The following is a 20,015-nucleotide window of genomic DNA, read 5'->3' as shown; positions in this document are numbered from 1 at the left end:
AGAGCAACAGTGGATGGGGCAGGGTTGGGTGGCAGAAGGCCAAAGACAATTTTCCTCACTGTGAGAGGGGGTGCTGCACTGGGCCGAGGGATTCAATTATATCTCCTTGGGGTCGGAGGGGAGGACAGAGGATTTTGGCTCCTGGAGGGGGTTGGTGCTGAGTTACTTCTTGTTGAGGGGCTGGAAGAGCTCCAGTTGTTTCTCAGTGGGTGGGGGAGGAAATTTATTTCGCATTGGGTGGAGGGCTGGGGTGAGTTACTGCACATGTAGGGCTGGAATGGGCCCAATGTTGTTGTAAGTGGAGGTAGGGGGAATGTTGCAGCTCAGCAGAGGCTGGAGATTTATTCTTAATGGGGGAAGGGGAAGGATGGATTTATGCTGGGGGCGCGGGAAGCTGAGTTTGTCTTTAGTATTTGGGGTAACTCAGTGGGGACTGAGTGGAAAGCCAGGTTTGTGCTCACTGTGGGTGGGGGTGGCAGGGCCTCTTTCTGCTCATTAAGGGGAGTGTTAACATGTTCTCACTCTGTGACATATATTGTGAGCAATTTTTGAATAATACACTGCTTCTTTCTGCCCACCTTCAAGTTTCCTGACGAGCTTTTTCAGTAATTTCTTAGACTGTTTACCCATGTATTGACATTCACTGAATGTCCAGTGAGCTTTCAATGGTATCATTTGAATTTAGAAAGCTCCATTTCACTGCAATACGATATTTAATACATTTGTCCACCTCAGTTGTGCTTATCTTGGATGCCTGGTATTGCATTTTTTTCTTGAAAGGAATACTTGTGCATTACTGAAAACTGAGCAAGGGGTTGTCATGTAACTTTAGGTGCTGCCCCATTGCAATCAATTTGTAACGTAATGTTATATTTATTGTTGCAGTAGCTTGGTAATCCTGAGGCCACACATGGTTTTTAATATATAACAGATAATTTAATATAGGCCTTGTTGGAAATCAACATTTGGCCAAGTCAGTTTGCCTCTTTTTTTGACCTGAGATAATTTGTAATTACTTAGCCCAGATTTTCTGATCTGTCAACCCATTAATTTTAAACAGGTTAATGCTGAGGTTAAAATAACATTGATAAGAAAAGCTAGGCAGCTTTGTCTCCATTGGATCTAACAGTATCATAAAAATCAATAGAAAATCAAGTTCCTATATTGTTTCAGTATTTCAGTAACATTTTCCCTTTATATTTTGGTGAAGTAAATAAGGAATTATATGTTAAGTTGGAGATTTACCCAGAAACACAGAAGATAAGTACAATAGCATGAACAAGGCTGTTCTTGGCATCAAGTGTGTACTGTTAGCCTGATAGGAAAGTTTTTTTGGGAAATTGATGCATTGTTGGGAAATAGCAAATAACTGACATGGAGCAGATTTAAGGGTGACCTAAAGCACAGAAAGGGCCATGTCTGGTTCCAAAAAAACTGTCAAAACAAAACTGCATGGATTATTTAGAGATTCTATGTGTCTTCTTTAAAGTTCATGCACTGCATGGCACCAAGAATGACTAATTAGCACTCCTAATAAAGAAATAGGTTACACTGAGATACATGGGAGATCAGAAGAGAGTGGAGAAATGTTGGTTCGGGTGAGGCAAGTCCATGATTAAAGTAATTATGTATTGGACTGAGGAAGAAACAAGCTTAATTGACTGAATGACCTTTTCTCGTTCCAAGTGTTATGTTCTAAAGACATATCAATGAACTCTATACATTATAAAGAAGAACATGTCTTGCTATGAGTTTAAGTTGGTACTTGTATCTTGAAGTTCTATTGATTCTCAAAAACAGTTTTGCTGTGCCAGTTAATGACATCATTAGAACTACATGCCTTGCAGTTTACTGCCAGTCATCTATCAGCCCACAAGTCACCCTCATTTTCTCCTTCCTTCCTTCCTTTTAAAACCACAAATTTTACAACATTGTGTGCCTTTTTCCACAATGCGTCAACCAGTTAACCCATCTGACTGCCTGGCTGTGACGGACACGAGGAGAATCAATAGCCCTGGTTCAAAATGGAAGATCTATGAAGAAAACAAGCTTGTGCGGTGCTCAATTCGCCTGTATTTCAGGTAGCATATTCTACAAATATCTATATATGGCATTAAAAATATTCTATGACGCACACTTCTTGGTTTCCTAATTTTTGATCACTCTTATTTTAACATTTAATATATCTGTATAAACATTTGTAGTGGAAATCTTCAATGTAAACAGTTGCCTATCACAGCATGTTGAACCAATTGAATCATTCAAAATGCTTTTATGGAAAAAAAATCATCCATAATTTCTCTCTCAGTAACTGAAATTTTTAACATTTAAAATGAAATTTTAAACAAAATTAAAAATTAAATATTTCACAATAACATGATTGCATTTGCCCACTGAATTATAAATTGTCTTTTCTTATCTTCATTAAAGTTGTTACTTCAAGATCTCAGTGTCTCTCAAAAGCCTGACCTTCAACTGGATATGTTAACCTTACAGAGGATGGAGAGAGCTTTCAACCACACCAGTACATTCTGAGCATATATCGGTAACAGAATTTTCCAGCGTGCAATCTATGTGTCAACAAAAATTGAGGGGTTTGTCTCTTCATCTTTTGAGAGTTTCTTTGCTTTTTCCATTAGACTTTGAAAGAAACTGGAGATTGGATTGTCAAAGTTTTACTTCAGGTAAGTCTGGCACTGATTTCAATGTATTAATTAATGCTGTTTTCTATTATGAATTGATTAGACAAACGATACCTGTGAACAGCAGGACCTGTGGTTTCTCTTATGAGGCTGGAAAAGAAAAGAAACTTTAGTTCATGAATCTTTCTTTTGAATCATGTTTGCGGTGTAAGGATTTTTTTTATATCTATAAAAACTTGGAAACTGCATAAACAATAAACATTTTATGATGTAATTTTTGCTTGCTTATAGAAATTTTTATTTATCGAAGACTTTCTAAAGTCAGTCAAAGTCACTAACCGTGTACTGTCCTTTTTCTGCTTCTGTCCTTCTGATGCATGCCAGGAGTACACAGAGGCAATTGTGCACCCCAGTCCATGGATTTCCAACCATTCATTCTAAGAAGCAGAAAAATTACACAATTGTTTTAAGGCAGGAACATAAAGATTGACAGGTGTGTGTGGCTGTCAATGGGGAAATTCGTGTGGAATGGGGGTGGGTAATGGACAGTGAAAAAGGGGCTTATGACAGGTTGGGGAAGGAGGCTCAAGGGCAGGAACATGGTGGAGCGGTTGGAACTTGATGGTTTAAAAAGGGACTAGTCACAGTTTGGCAGCTTCTCTTTAACAACGCCACATGGTGTTGGATTATATATCCCACAAATCATTTTCTGGAAAAAAAATCATCTGCCATTTTATTTCTCAGTAACTGGAATTTCTAATGTTGAAAATAAGACTTGAAATAAAAATTTTAAAAATCCAAAACTTATATGTTACACAAAAACACAATTAAATTTATCCATTGTTTTTCTTGCATGTTTTTACTGCCTTCATTAAAGTTTTTACTTGAAGGTGTCAGACGTTTTCAAAAGGTTTGAACTTGATGTTGTTGCCCAGTGCTTTGACTCTTCAATAAATACAGATTGGGCAGACTGAGCACATGCGCTGGACCCAAATTTCCAAGATGTATTAGCATCATTTAATCTGATGAATTGCTGAATATTTTTCTTTAGCTTCTAGCTTGATAGTTTGAGAGTTTGTCAAAATTGTTTGAAGATAAATTAGAGGATAAATTTTTTAATCTTTTTTTCTGGTAAAGTTTACATTGAGTTTTTTTAAAAAAAACACAAATACTGCGTGTGTGAGAGTATGAGGAGAAATCATATGGGATCTATTTTAACTTTTGGGCAATCCGGAGGTGGGGATAAGAGGCCTAAGCTATTTTGAGGCCCTGCCCTCATTTAAATGGAACTCGCCAGATTCAGGCCAGCCCAACATCAGGCAGCTTCTGGCTTCTCGGCTGAATCAAGATAAGTCTGTGGGGGCTGTTGCAACTGCACAGGAGGGGTTAGTGGGGGTGGGGGAAGCCAGGGGCATCAGTGGCACAGATTATTTTTGTGGGGCCCAGAGCACTCCTGTTTCGCCTGGCCCCACAAAAAATTATTTAAAACTGACCTTCCCAGGGCCTCTACAGCTCTGTCGCCAGTGAAACTGGTTGGAGAGCGCATGGCACATGCTCCAACCAGTTCTTTCCTAAAATGGCAATCGGGGTCCTATGTACGTTATGAAACCATGATTTGAGGGAGCCTCTGGCCTCTCACCAGCCATCCTTGGGAGGAGTGAAGGGCAAGTGAATGGAAAGTTAACAGTGAGGTGAGTGACAGTGAAGGAAGGGGTAAATTAGGATACGGGGTTGAATGAGTAATTCAAAGGGAAAAGGTAGGGGCTGCGATGGGATAGCATTAAGAGTGAGGGATGGTAGAACAAGGAAAGGGGGAATGGTGGTAAGGGGTAGGGAACACAATAGGAGTGAGGGGGAGGTGGAAGCATGAGTGATGGAGGAAAGGATGTGAAGGGAACCACGGACGGTTGCAGGCCACAATTTCCCTGCAACCCTCATTAGAAAATATAGCCTGCAGCCCAGTGGCTCCTTTCCCCATCAGAGCATGTCGGAAAAATGCTCAGTAAACTGCCTGAAATGAATTCTCAAAATAGAATTTGAGCTTAAATGGAATCAGTAGTTCAGCGAATGCTGGGAAATCAAAACTAATTAGTAAAACTAATTACTAATTAATTTTGACATCTTCCAGGACATTTACGTAATAGTTAGAAATGACTGACACCAAAAGAGGTAGATCCTTCTGTTACATCTGTCACCCAGATATGTCACTTGCGTGGAAAGGGTTTTTTTTGAATTTAAGGTATATACGTTGTTTAGTTAGAAGAAGCTTCTCTTTGTCTTCTGTTGTAATTCTTTCTAACAGATGTAGAAGAGTACCTTTCCCAAGTACAAAGTATATTCAGGACAGAGAGTAAGAGGTTATACAAGCCGGTTACAAGCAGAGATGAGTATGTCACATAATTGTACAAGTTGTTTGAGGTCGAGGAAGGTGAGAGTCAAGCCAGCTAAGCTCAGATACAGCCATTCATGTGTAAGGTGCATTCAACCAGAACAGAGGATCCAAGTGAACAGATAACCCTGCCACCCAAGGGGCCGGAGAATATATATATTTTCTAAATGTAAGAACAAAGTTTTGTTTTTGTTGGGAAGAGGGGGTGGGGGGGTCCCAAAGTAAAGAATATTTTCTTTTGTAATAGGCCACACTTGCCGCTTTTGTACCCATGTACAGTACTGCCCCAACACATATTAACTGCAACCGCAGCAAAGCAATCCCATTGCCATTAAACAAATATGCCATTCTGCTTCTCATGCCAGCCATTATGGTGGTTTCTCGACTGCCATTTGTTATCAGGCACATAATAAGTTTTGTTGAGTTTCTGTAGCCACATGGCAACAAAAACAGATGCTAATTAGGGCTGTTATTTCCCTGATAGTTTGTAGGCATCATATCATGCACTAAACCGTATATCAAACTATCCAGAAAATATGTGTATGTTCTTATGGAGATTAAATGGAATTTCTGGAGGTTAGTTTTTGAGGATTAAAAAACAATTTTGTACTGTCCTGTTACAATTGACTGTCTGAACTTTATGCTGTTGTCTTGCATTTTAGAAAATTGTGGGCCAGATTCTCCTGCAACGATGAGATCGGTGAAGGACACTGTAAATCTCGCCATCTAGCGTGCCAATCTCGCCGTTGTCAAGTTGCTCCAAATTTTGCTGATTTTCCAATCAGAATACACAGCAGTGAGCAGAGCGGCGAATCAGGCAGTCAGCACCGATCAAAGTGCACATTCACCATCCAGAGCCATGAGAGGGTTTCAGTGAACAGAAGCATAACTTCGTAAATAAAACATCAACTCTCGAGCTTTGTATTAAACACTGATGTCCCACCAAAATACTCACGTGCCCAATGACAGAAAGATTAAGAAAATAAATTGACTCAGCTAAATAAACAACTAAAGGAATGAGTAAAAAAATGCCTTGGTTCATTTGTGATTTAAGGCAGATGAAATATTCCCCAGATAGTCACCATCTCAAAACTATAGCAAGAAACTTCCGAGTAAAGGAAAACAACTTAAAGCTCTTTCCTCTATTACTCCAGCTCTCTAATTATTGCAGCCAACTGCACTTTGAGCATCCCTGATGCTTTTGCCTTTTCTACCCCACCCAGCAGATTATTCCCAACATTTATCATGTTTTAAATACATTGATATATTAATGATATTTTTGTTTAGAGTTAAACTTTCACTAGTTTAAACTTAGGACTTTTGGTCCTAATTTGAAGTAATAGTCTGTGTTTCCATTGTCTATTATATATTCCTCAGTCTCTCTCTAGACTGTAGGGCCCGAGGCTTCTTTAATCTTTGCTCATACCTTATTTCTTTCACAATTGGGATCAATATTCTTGGTTCTCCATTGCACCCTCTCCAATGCTTGAATGTGGTTTTTTTGATGGCTCATACTTATAACGAGACTGCCAGGGAATCAAGCATGTACCATCCAACATACTGCCTGGCAACAGAGCATATTTCACTCCCAAAATAACTGCCAGGGAATTAGATACATAATTAACTGTTAAACAATTGGAATGATGTGGTGATGGACTGGGGTTGACAAATGTAAGGAATCTTACAACACCAGGTTATAGTCCAACTGTTTTATTTTCAAATAAAACAGTTGGACTATAACCTGGTGTTGTAAGATTCCTTACATTAAACAATTGGAAGGAAGCATACTCCTTACATTGTCACAGACAAAAACAAGACAAATGGTCACGACGATAAACTAAAATCAGCGACACGGGGAACCCAAAACAAAATTAGAACCCTCACTAAAAGCACTACTTTCTTCTTCTTTATAGCCTATATAGGAAATTTTCACCAAGCATCAGAGTGAGGGATTACAGAATGGCACTGTGAGAAGCCAACAAATAGTTCCTCTGCATGTTCCTGGCACTTTACAGAAAAAACATTTTTTGGTTGCTTTTTTTTTAAATGATAGATTTATCTAAATCTAGTAGTTCCAAAATGGAAAAAAAAAATCAGATTTTATGAATAATAAACCTTAGCCCAGAGAAGTTTATTTTGGATTTGGAGTCAGCATGCATACTAACATTCCAATAATAAGACTTCATGAGGAGCACATTATCATCTAGGCTACGCTATTTCAGAACAAATGCAATTCCCCACCATTTAGTGCTTAGTCCTATAAAGCTGTTCAGAAAGAGGCTGAAATGTAGAAATTACATTCACGAATCCAGGAGAACGCACAGCATCCCTTTATAGCGCTTAAAATTACTTCTTCCCCTGCAGCTCACCACAGGTGATTACTCCATACCCATCAACTCTTAGCAGCAACGCTGAGTATCAAAAATAATGTTCCCATTGTCTCCAAATATCACACTTCGGTAGCTCCATAATCAATGGCATTGTTGACTTCTTACAATCTCTGCTGTTCTGTAATAAACAATCTTGCAGACTTCAAGTGTTACTCTATATTAATAACCCCTCTCCCCTCCTCCCGATCTCAACCAGCTGTGGTAAATTATTATATATTAAACAAAATAATGCAGCATTGGAGTACTGACTGAGACACTCGTCCAGATCATCATCTTTCGACATGGCATCCAAAAGAGAGTGGAGATTTCACCTAATTTCATCCAAGCATCTGAGGAAAGGGCAGAGAAAACTGGGGCCTTTCTGTACCACTCTTAATAACCCTTCTGTTGGCTTAAATAAGTAATGGTGGAATTAACATATCTGTGATCTTTACCAATAGTTGTCCAATGGAAGTATATGATTCCTGGTGGAGAAGTGGAGAGAAAATTTAAGTTTTGGCAGTCTAATAGGGAAGGGCTTTGTTCATTTCATGGGTGCTTACTGCTGGGCCTGTGTCCATGTTGTCTCATGATCTTGACGACTTGGTCAGGTAGGACTATCTTGTCCCCCCAAAAAGAGTCAGCCAAGCAACTTTCTTTTAGCTCTGGTATATTTTCAGTTTGTCACAACTCATTCATTTTTTACACAACAGTCAATGGACTTTATTTTTAAAATGGATGCTCCTGTTGTGGTTGTTCTGTATTAAGACTAGATTCTAGTGTCAGCTTGGCTCCGTTGGTAGCATTCTTACCTTTGAATTAAAAGTTTGTGGATTCAAGCCTCACTCCAGAACTTGAGCACATAATCAAGGCTGACACATTAGCACAGTACTGAAGTAGTGTTGCATTGTTGCATCCTTCAGATGAGATATTAAACCAAGACCATATTTGCCTTTTTTGATGGTTCAGGTGTACATTAATGATCTCATAGCGCTATATGAAGAAGAGCATGATGTTCTCCCTATCTCTTAGCCAACACCACCAAAAATAGATTAACTGGTCATTTATCTCAATTGCTTTTTATGGGTTCTTGCTGTGTGCACAATGGCTAATCTGTACATAACGATAGTGACTACACTTCAAAAGAATTCATCGTGTGTGAAGTGCATTGGGCTGCCTCTGAGATGAAGTGTTACATAAATGTAAACCTTTTTCTTTAGTGCCAGATTTGTAATATTTTGTCATCAGTAACTATTTTCATATCTATGGATAGAATCAGTTTGATAGTTTCAAACATACAGAAAATATCTCCATTTATCAGAACAGTTCATTCATACAATAACAAAGCTTCACAAACTCAGCATGGTGAAACATTTTAATGATTTAACTGAATTTTTTTATTCTGAATATATTTGCACAAGAATAAAGTAACACAACATTTCTAAGATTATAAACTTTTTTTTTAAACAGTATTGTACAAATTTATACAAAATTTCTTTCAGGCTTGTCAAGTTCCACAAAACGTTCAGAAAGCACAAGAAGAAAAAGGGAGAGGGCCTCGGCCTGCAGAAAGCAGCGAGAACCTTCTGCAAGAACACACACTGAACCATCTGCGACCATAAATAAAACAATCCATTAAAGCAGGATCTGGACATTCTGTACTATGGTCAACAACAGCACAATTTCCTTCATTCACATTGTAAAACAGCTTTGCAACTTGCAACCCAGTAAGGCTACAGGGCTAGATGATTTTGAAAAAAAGCTATATAAACCTCATATAAATACACACAATTGGCAGCAATGCTCTTCACCAATTTATCTACCAGCTTAAGCTTTAAAAAAAATCAACATCAAATTGTACATGTAACAGGGACTTTGAAACTTCACAGCTCAATAATAACTAAAGCTGCTTCATTGAAAATGTATTAAAAACCAAACTGCCCACTAACTGGCAGTGTTGTGGATGCAACAATTCTGTTTTTTCCCCAATTAGTCCTAAGTCATGACTCTTGAATGAATAATTACTAAAATGATCACTGTCTATTTATTTTCCTATTCACAGTTCTATCTTTGTAATTTTAATAAAGGAAAGTAATACTTTATTTATTATGCTGCATGGGATGGTAGTTCATTCAATGTTCACAGTCTTCAAACCGTGAGATGGGGATGTAAACAAAACAAACAGGATACTGGGTTCTATTGCCAAATCAGTTAAGTTGAGATCCCTAGAAGTCATGCCCTAGTTGTACAGTGCTCAATTCAGGCATCGCTTGGAGTTCCCAAGGTACAAGGGACTCATCCAATCCCTTGAGGTAATGCAAATTTTGCCAACCAGGCTGATCCCCAATTTTAGAGGGATGAACTAAGCAGAATAACTTCATAAACTAGGATTTTTCAGCTTTGAAGGAAGATTTCTCAGAGGAGAACCGTATAGTACTTTATACGATGCTTATCAGGACAGAGAACAAAATCTTAACAATACTTTAGGTTGAGCTAAATATGTCTCTTGGTTGTATATTGAACAGCTCAAGGTCTGGGATTGTTCCCATGGACTGCAGGGAGGCTCCAATATTCAAAAGGGCAACAAGTCACAACTGGAAAATTATAGGCTTGACTTCAGGTTTCTAGAGATACACTGTATGATCATCTGAACAGCAAAGGGGTTATTAGAGACTCTCAACATGGCTTCTGGAAAGGGAAGTCATATCTCACTAACCGGATTGAATTTTCTGAGCAGGATACGAGGTTGGTGGATGGAAGAAGCTGTGTCGATATCGTATACTTGGATTTTCAAGAAGTTTTTGATAAGGTGCCGCACAATAGGCTGCTCTATAATATAGAGTTCTGTGGGATTGGAGGGCAGATCCTGGGTTGGATAGGGAAATGGTTGCTTTTTCATTGGCAGAGGGTTGTTATTAATTACAGCGCTTCTGTATGGAGACCGCATACTAGTGGAGTCCCTCAGGGATCTGTGTTAGGACTGATGCTTTTCATAATCCATATTAATTATCCGGATGAAGGCATTGGGGGAACTATTCACTAGCTTATGGACGACACAAAGATTTGTGCAAGTGTTGGAACCTTGGATAAAAACAACTACAATCTGATCTAGATGCGATGGGGAGATGACACTGAATGTAGATAAACATGGATAGGGCTAATGCCAAGCATGTGTATGCCATGCAGTGTTCTGAACTAAAGTCTATTGAGTGGGAAAGAGACTTAGGTGCCATAGTACAAGTATCTAAAAGGTTCGCTACCAGTGCTGTGAGGCTGTAGTGAAAGCAAAAGAAAGAGTTTTAGGATGCATTATTGGGATAATCCAATATAAATCAGACAGCGTTATAGTGTCCTTGTACAGAATTGAGGGAACTACCCAAAAAAACTGTTAATTTATTACACTTTAGAAGCAGCTCTTGGACAGATTTGTGTGCAGGCTCAATTCAAATGCAATTCCGAAAAGAAACTTTCGGACGAAGCTAATTTAAAAGTAAACAAAAGCACTTGATATTGCCTCAAGTGTGGAGAGAGTGTAAATAGACAAGCAAGTGTGTTCCAACAACAGGTTGCAGTAAACACGAAGAGTAAGGAAACCCAAAGGGAACTTTTTCATTGTAGGAAAATGAATCATAATATACATTCTTGTTGTTACGAGTGTCATCCATGTAATGAGATTGGACATATAAGTGGAAAATATTCCAGTATAACGGAGAACGTCAAAAGTTATACAACACTCTGAGAAATGAGGATTCAAATGAAAGACAAAAGAAAAACCGTATAAGCAAAATAGAGAATCAGTACCAGCAAAACAAAACAATTTTACTATTAGCAGAGGGGAAGGAGTGGAATTTGACTCCATTGGATAAAAGGGAGTAATCAATTCGTACTCTCAAATCAGGGAAATCAGAATAAAACTCTGATATTCTTATTCCACTACAAACAAGAGAATAACATTTCGGCAGTGGAATTACATTTGGGTGCTGCATTATCCATTTTATAGGAGGAACCTTTAGTAAGAAATGTGACACTCCAAGATATGACAGCAATTTTAATGTCAGATATGGGATAAATAGGCTTGACATTGGTAAAATTGATCAATCTGTGACATATGAAGACCAAATGATTGTCTTAACTTTGTTTAGTTTTCAAGAAAAGGGTCTGGCTTTATTTGGATGAAACTGTCATCTTCTATTTAGCAAAATTGACAGAAAATTAAGGACAGAAAAGAGTCACTGGAGGCAAAAAGTTACTGCAGAAGGATGCAATGTTTTGTTGACACACTGAGAGCTGCATTTAGCGCAGAAACTACAAGTAAAAAAAAACTCATGCCAAAATTCTTTAAATCAAGATCTCTACCATAAGTTTTAAAAAGCAAAATTTTTGGTGAGCTGAATAGATTAAAAATACAATGAGTAACCATAAAGGTAGAGTATTCAGAGTAGACAACACCCATTGTTCCAGTACTAAAACCAGATAGAATTATTAGAACTTGATGATTATAAAACCACTAAATATTGTGGACATGAAAACCCTGGCAAAGACATGTTTGGTGAGCAAGTTTAAATTGTGCTGATCAGGTATGTGAAGTTGTTTATATTGCTGTCACGGTCAAATTAAGCCTGTTACAAGTCCAGCTAATCCCTAGATTGGATCTTCAAATCAATGACAATGGGATCACATTGATTTTGCTGGCTTTATTATGAATGAGAATTTTCTTGTATTGGTGGATGCTAGATCTAAGTGGGCTGCAATCATTCATAACCGACAGTACCACTACTATTGCATTAAGAGTTGCTTTCTCACCTCATGGTCTACCAGAGAAACTGATTTAAGACAAGGACCCTCAGTTTATATCCCAAGAATTTGTGAAGTATACTGGAAGATTGCATAGTTTATCCTTATCTTATCATCCAGTTTAAATGGACTTTTCTCCTCATGTTTTGTGCATTTTTTCAGTATCTGTTCAGAATCCTTTGTTTGCTCTCCTCATCTGCCTTGAGTCTCGTGCGTTCTGTTGCAGCCAGCTGTAAGCACCTGTGAAACCCATGACTGTAGAGGTAATCCAGGTGGTCTCCTCATCAACATGAGGATGAACTTCAATATTAACAGGAATTACTTTGTGGCACAGTCTTAATCCCTCCCGAACACTATCCTTTGTTTATAACTTTTATACATATGCACTTCCCTTCAGAAATATTTTTTCGAGAAGCTGACTCTCTTGTGAGATCTGCATTTCTATTTACTGCATAAAGTGGTGCAAGCTTAACGTTTGTCTCAATAGAAAATTATTCCAATTTGTTTTTGAACAAAAATGGCCTTCTGGATTCACCAGATACAGTGTAATGTTTGATTATTTAATGATATTATTACTTATTAAAATAAGTGAATGTTATTCAATTTAAAATTTTATTAACTTAGAACTTTTGTGCGCAGAAATGAATGGTCTTTTGCAAAAGACCATTCTTTAATGAAAGAAAATCAGGGAATAAAAACGAGATGGCTTGTGCGATGTGAATATTTGTGATTCCATAAATGTGTCCCCAGCAAATGACATACAGAAGCAGGCTCAGCAAAAACTGATTCACTTCCTTATAGATACTTTAAAGCATTTACGAGTGACTTGCAGATTGTTGGAGGATTTTTTTCCCAAGTAATTTGTCAAAAATGGATCTAAAGAATATGACAAGAATAGTACTTTTTTGTAAAATTAAGTTTTCGTTTAGTTAATGAGCTAATATTATAATTACATAGGCAACCAACGGTTTCCTTGGGGACTCGATCTTATTGTTAAAGCCACCATGGTGCCTACTAACAAAACTGACCACAACAATTAAACATGAAATGGCTAATCATAGAAATTTACAGCACAGAAGGAGGCCATTCGGCCCATCGTTTCTGTGCCGGCCCCATCGTTTCTGTAGCTTCAATACAGCAGCCTTATCGCGTTTTTAGAGCAGTGATAGGAGACAGCATTGAGTTACACTCCCTTCACACACCACAAGTTCAACAAGGTGAAACAAAACTCAGCACGTCCTTAAACACGGTAGGTCGACAAAAGTCATGCAGAAAAATTTGAAGAGTCAAAGTGAAAATAAACATAAAATAACCTGGTCTGGTTTTGAATTGGGAAAAAGGTGGCAACCAGTCCACTCTCATCTCGGCATATGGAAGTATTGTTGGGATTCCTAAAACTGGATTAATGAGTATCAGCTTTCTACAAATATCCATTGTGTTGATTTGCGGAGCCGTAGGAAGCAGAATGATGATGAATGAGTTTACCGTTCAGTTCACCTACCTGCTTGTAGTTCTAACAAAGTGAAGCAGGTGGCTAATATTGTTGTTAATACTACACAAACTGCACAACTGAAAATGCTTTACAAGAACTACAATATAACTGCAATTGGACCAGTGTCAATTTAATGTTTGCCATTGGGTGTGAGACCACCTTGAGGAGGTAGTCTTACATTGGCTCTGCACCAGTTGCAATTTAATTGAAGTTTAAGATGTGCTTAGGTGGCCCAGTGACCCATCTTTAAGCTTCCGAGGTTAGAAAAGAATTGACTGCCCCATCAGCTGTTTTCTAATATTAGAAATGTCACTGGTACTCTGAGGCTATTGAGTGGAATACTGTGCAGTGTTTAAGTATGTGCTGAGTTTTGTTTCACCTTGATGAGCTTGTGGTGTGTGAAGGGAATGTAACTCAATGCTATCCATCACTGCTGTAAAAATGCTACAGGTGTTAAACAGTTCCTCCAATATGCTGGCAGAGTAAAGGAGTTGTGATGACCAGGAGAATGAAGATCCCCACATGAATATATATTCTCAGTACTAAAGGTTACACATTCTGTGAATAGGAAAACAATTATTTTACTGAATTTAAACCATTAACAACCACCAATCAGAATCATTGCATCCAACTCATTTAAATGCTTCATATCTGTAGTGAGTGATGCTCTTGCCTTCACAGATTGACTACATGATATCTGAAATGACCTATACTTTCATTCTGATCGGAGTTCAGAGGATTACATGAATCGTGATAGCCATTACATTTGCTCTGAAGCAATATCTTTAGCATATATTGATTCAGATCCTTATCAGTCTCTGGGCTGGATTCAATTAACTTTGCAGGATCACAGCTATAAAAAAAAAGGACCTGTAAAGCATTTACACATCAATCCACTGCTTCAAACTCATTTCCAACAAGTAATAAGACAAAAGCAAAAATCAAAGCACTCCTTGTGATTTTCAGCCAATGTATCTCTAATCTAATATTTCCTTATATTCAATCATCAGGCCAACCTCAGCCAACAAGCTGTAGAATTCTACCCAATTGACTAAGTATGTGTGGGGGAGGATGATAAGCAGCCTTGATTTATAAGAAAATTCCACTCCTTTTTGAAACTTAGCAGAATGTACACAGTTAAGTTTCCTACGAAAGATGAGTAAAACCTAAGTCGAAAGTCGGTCAATTCCTCTGGAAAACCCATGCATCTACAGGTTGCAGATGAACAGTGTTAATTGTTTCCTCTATATTTTGTTAATTTTCATTTGGCAATGAACGTGTGCAGAAGAATTTGTTAGTTGAGGATGTTCGTACTGGCTGGCGGCAAAATACTTTCGCAAAAATGTACTCAGTTCAATTCTTGAAGCTTGTGAGCAACTTTGGTTTCCCAGAATCTTAAAACCAAATTGGCTCAGTGTTCAGGACGATATAATATACATGATTTATAGTAACACAATGTAAGTTATTGAGCGACAAAAGCACAGAAATCGGATTGGTTTTCTCCACAGGTTTTAACATTTTGGGTGAAGTTTCCTCATAACTATTTAAGTACAAACCAACCTTAAAATGACATGGTAATATGGAAAAATTCTAAAATAACGAGAGAAATATATTATTTTTGAATTCTTAAAATATTAATGACATCATCATAGAAACGTGACACCAAGATTAACAAACAGGCTATTAATAAACAAAATTTTCTATGCAAAATGCAAACTCTTAAATGTCATGGCTGCTCATAGCTCTACACTGTGAAGTTAATGCCACACCATAGCTTCTCACATGTACTCTTTCTTTATCTTATTTGCAAACCCTATCTGCAGTCAGTTGGCCAGAATACAGACAGTTAACTATGCTATGACAACATTTAAATTGGAGTACGCGGCCTATGATCTGACATTAGTATCAATAATTTCAGCAGGGCATACTTGCATTAAACAATTATAAAGAGTACACATTTAGGGAGAGCCCCAAGTGGAGGCAAGACGCATCTCCACTGAGGCAGAAAGAAAATGGGAGGGCGAGTTAACTGAGATTGCTCATGTGTGCCTGTTAATGGTGATTAGAAAGTTTTATCACCAGAGCGAGGAGGCTGTTTGCCCTATCAATCAGGGAATGGATATATGTTACAAGGGGACTGAAAAGAGGGACAAATGTTAAAGTGGGTAGGTTTTTTCATTTGTACTTGGTGTATGTGATATACTGGTGGCTTGCTGGTGAATTCAGTTAAATTCTACATCAGTGTCACACTGTAAGTAAAAGCACCAACTGAATATGTGCACAGAGGCTAATACTGCCTGGACAGCCATGAGCTATGCAGGCTATGAGCTATGCAGGCTAATCCACAAGTGGTCTGGCCTTTGGGATGTCTAGGTCAGGTTACAAGTGGCGTATCTGTAGTCCACTGATGAACCTGTAGTCACCATGCATTGTGATAATGTTGTCAAACACTGGTAGCATTTTCCATGTGTTTCAATTTCTGAAAAGCTTTTGAATGTGGACTCACTCCAACAAGGGCAGAGTGGCACCCTGATTGTGAGGTAATGCAATTAGTCACATGGCACCACAACACTTTGGGAAGCCCCAAATCAGATGCCTGCTTTTGCATGGCATGTCTCTAGGTCACAAGCACAGGGCACTACATATTCAATGGTGCAATGGACAATTTTCCTGGCCTTTTTTTTAAGAAACAAAACTGCGAGATGAATGCACTTTTTTGCTAATCTGGCACTGCATCAATGAAAGCTAAACAATTTAAATCCTGCTGGCAAAAGGGTCACTGATACAAAAGCTGTAGAATCCATAGAATTTGGTACTAAAACCAACACTCTCAATTGAATCTCTTACCCAAAAGAAGATTTCAGTTAGCCTTACAGCAAAACTATTTTCATCTTACCCAAAACATTTTAAATACTGTTTCCACACACATTAACATCTGATTACTTACATATTTTGAAATACTGAACTGATCTTGCAAACTCATTATGGTGTACTTCCATTTTTGAATGAAAATAGATGGCCGAAACAACCAAAAAGTTGCAATGATCTGCTGCCATCTTGATTTTTTTTTACTGATGCAGTTTAAATTCTTAAGTCATTTTAATTGTTTTTTTAGGAAAATTTCCCCCTCTCTTTATCCCCACGAGCTGACGTTGACAATTTAGTTTAAATACTTTGGAGTTACATCCATTTATGACCAATTCCAGAGGATGATTCTCTTTAAAAAAAAGATTTATGTACGATTAATAAATGCTGCACATTAAAACAGGCTGGAATATAAGCTGCAGGTGGTTATGCATTACATCAAAGCACTATTCAACAAAAATGCACATCTTTTTGTATTTTGTTGTCATATAATGCCTTGGATTGTCTAATATCACATCACATCATAATTTGTTCCTAAATAAAATTACTACTTAGCTGTGATATGAAATCCTAAATTCCATGCCTCTTAATCAATCAGGCATCATTTAATATCATTTTCTTATAGAAAATAATTTTCTTATAGAATCAATTGTCCACCAAACATCAGCTTTATCTGTTTGGTATTAAAAAATTCCTTTGTTGCATTTCAAATACTTTGGGAACTTTCCTACAACTCAATTAAATGACTCGTACAACTCCTATTTCTCATATATTACAGACATTGCACAGAAATAGATTGTGCTATGGTAGTAATGTGGAGCTCTTGGCTCAATTCCATCCATTGAAAATATAAAATCTAAATCTTGAAATGGCATTTGAGTATAATTTCCATCCTTTCAGCCTGATCACTGCACTTTGAGCGAGGTATGTTTGACAATGTTTCACTTATAAGAACGAAATAGTTATATTACATCATATTATCTAAATTCCACATCAACAACATTTGGTTCACTCAGTCGCCCTTGCACATTAACTATACTCCTACATTAAAACAAAAAGAGAAAATAGTAGCAGCATCTTCATGCAAAAAAGCCTCAGTGACCAAAACTCAATCGCCACAATGACAGCTTTTTCATTCACAAGCCTTAGCACTATTTCTTGTGTGGGGTACAACAATCATTATGCATTTGCTTCAGCAAACATGAAGGGCATTAGGCATAGAGTTATGGCTTAATGAGGGGGAAGAGGAGGGGAACAGGCATCCTTTGGTAACAGAATAGCTAATGATAATATAATAGCATAAGTATAGAACAATGAGTGGACTTGAGTTTCAAACCTTAAAAAGGTTGCAATTACTGGTTGGTATCCAACACAGTAAAGTTTAAGCTTTCTGGTGTCTCATACCAATAGGACAGTTGGTCATGCCTGTATGTTACTAGCCAATTTAAAAGGTGTTAAAATTAGCTACAATCAGCCAATATAAGCCATGAACAAAGAATACCCTTCATCTTAATTTATTAAATAAGCAAAAAAAATATATAAACCTGATGATGATAAGCAAATCTAGGATTTTTTTTGTTTCTTTGTATAAATGCATTGGCGTTTCCATAGGTTGCCTGGCAGGTTTCAGTACTGACAATCCAATTTGCTACCATTGTACGACTGTTACATTTTTTAAAAACTCGTCAATGGAGCACCTTAACCATTCTTCATATGGAGAGTCAACAATGAATCTTTCACACAGTGATACACCAGGATATGGACATGGTCAGTCTTCTACTGCCTGGGGACAAAAGTTTCCCTCGTTTAATCCAGGGCTACAGTGTGGTGGGTCTAGAAAGCGGAGATGGGTGTCCGTTCTCTGCGGTCACGATGGATAAGGTCTGGCACTACTTAGCAGCCAGAGCAGAACAAGCTGAATCCCTATCATTGACCATAAGGACGGGCTCAAACCAGAGCCACCGCCACACTCAGAATCATCCTCCTGTTATCAAGGGAAAAGAAAACAAAGTTAGTCACCATGTTACATTCTGCACAAGCAGATGCCATTGACCTCTTAAGCTCAGGCAGCATTTAACCACATTTATTTTTTCCAGTTTTGATATTGTATGTGTTGGTTTTATCACTATGCATTTTTGAAACACTTGGGAGTATCACTCTGGAACTGGTGACATCCAGCATTTCTTGAATTGTTGCACAAATTATGCACTGTGCAACTTTCCATTGCATGAATATATTGGTTGTTAGGTCATTTGTGATATCCCAAGAATGTGAAAGGTGCATCTGAAATGCAAGTTATTTTCTTTTAACTATTTACTATGCATTTTACAAAGGCTGTGAAAGGAAAGGCCAGTTTTCTTTATTACTAAAGGCATACCACTGAAGCTTGGGAAGATAGAAACACCTTTAATGTACAACATTAAAGTCTAATTTTGTTTGAAACATACACATGAATACTCTGAAAACATTCACTTTTTGCCTTTTGACCATGTACCAAGAAATTCAACATTCTTCCTCGCTACACACCAGCCCACCACCACCACGTGGCAAGTCTGCTTCATTACTACATATTTCTGGTGGATAAGGTTCTGGAACTTCCCACTTCTGTGACATGGAGCTAACTAGTTGAAGCATACAAAGTAAAGAAGAGCAGCTATCTCAAGGTCTTTATGCCAGAAGAAGCCTGTCACGTCACTGTTCAATTTCAAGACAGTCCTCACAACTAACAGCTCTGCCTCTTTCTCGCAGTGGCAAAAGTGCATACACTGTCAGAGGAATTAATGAAACTATTTTTCCCTGAAAATAATATAAACAGAGGTGAACCACCCCCTATAAAACTAGTACCCATGCTCCAGAAGTTGTCTGTGCATTTGCTGCATTTATAGCCTCTCAAACCAAAAGGATACAGGAAGACTTATAAACAGCAACCTTGGTCCCCATTTTAATAATGGCAGTACCCTGGCCTGGCTACAATTACAATGAAAAGATATACTAGAGAGATTCTGAAAGAGAGCAGATCACCATTTCTGTGACACTGTACTGCTCACCTTTCTACCTCTCAACAGCAATAGTAACTTCCTGTGAATTGGTGCTCAGAATTACACACAATACTCCAGGTGGAGTTCGACCCATGCATTAAAAAACAATCTTTTATACTTTCTACCCTTGTTGGCATCCTGCACGATAAGCCTTGGACCTTGACTGTGATTTCTCAATCAAAAAATACCCTTTTGAGATAAAGAGAAAAATTGTGAATAATGGAAATCTGAAATCTAAAATAAAAACAGAAAATGCGAGAAATACACAGAGGGTCCACCGACATCAGAAAGGACGACTTCTTTTGATTTGTTCTCCTCTGCCATTGGGGGCCGATTTTAACTTGGACCACCTGGCATAAACAGCGCAGTAGCAGTCTCAAAACGGCATTGGTCACTTGCCTTCCTGTTTATACTGACAATGCTGCC

General features: G+C 38.0%; 1 protein-coding gene and 1 long non-coding RNA gene across 6 annotated transcripts in view; one reads left to right on the top strand and one right to left on the bottom strand.

Annotated features, from left to right (window-relative positions):
* Positions 1-1,954: 1,954 nt before the first annotated feature.
* On the top strand, positions 1,955-9,477 carry LOC137341638 (uncharacterized). Of its 3 annotated transcripts, none has more exons than XR_010967077.1 (5): positions 1,955-2,081; positions 2,431-2,545; positions 2,640-2,684; positions 3,027-3,135; positions 8,903-9,477. It is a non-coding gene; the product is annotated as an uncharacterized lncRNA (long non-coding RNA). The 3 variants fall into 3 exon arrangements; XR_010967075.1 differs by lacking the exon at positions 8,903-9,477 and adding an exon at positions 5,694-6,260; XR_010967076.1 differs by lacking the exon at positions 3,027-3,135.
* Positions 8,774-20,015, bottom strand: part of LOC137341637 (voltage-dependent calcium channel subunit alpha-2/delta-1) — a 588,942-nt gene continuing 577,700 nt past the window's right edge. For all 3 annotated transcript variants that reach the window (XM_068004938.1, XM_068004940.1, XM_068004939.1), the window contains one exon: positions 8,774-18,535. In XM_068004938.1, the coding sequence (XP_067861039.1) occupies positions 18,419-18,535 (117 nt within the window). In that variant the 3' untranslated portion in view covers positions 8,774-18,418. The remainder of the gene's footprint in view (positions 18,536-20,015) is intronic.

This window comes from Heptranchias perlo, chromosome 24, assembly GCF_035084215.1.
Source record: "Heptranchias perlo isolate sHepPer1 chromosome 24, sHepPer1.hap1, whole genome shotgun sequence".
Lineage (NCBI taxonomy): Eukaryota > Metazoa > Chordata > Chondrichthyes > Hexanchiformes > Hexanchidae > Heptranchias > Heptranchias perlo.
This window is presented reverse-complemented; position numbering and strand designations above follow the sequence as displayed.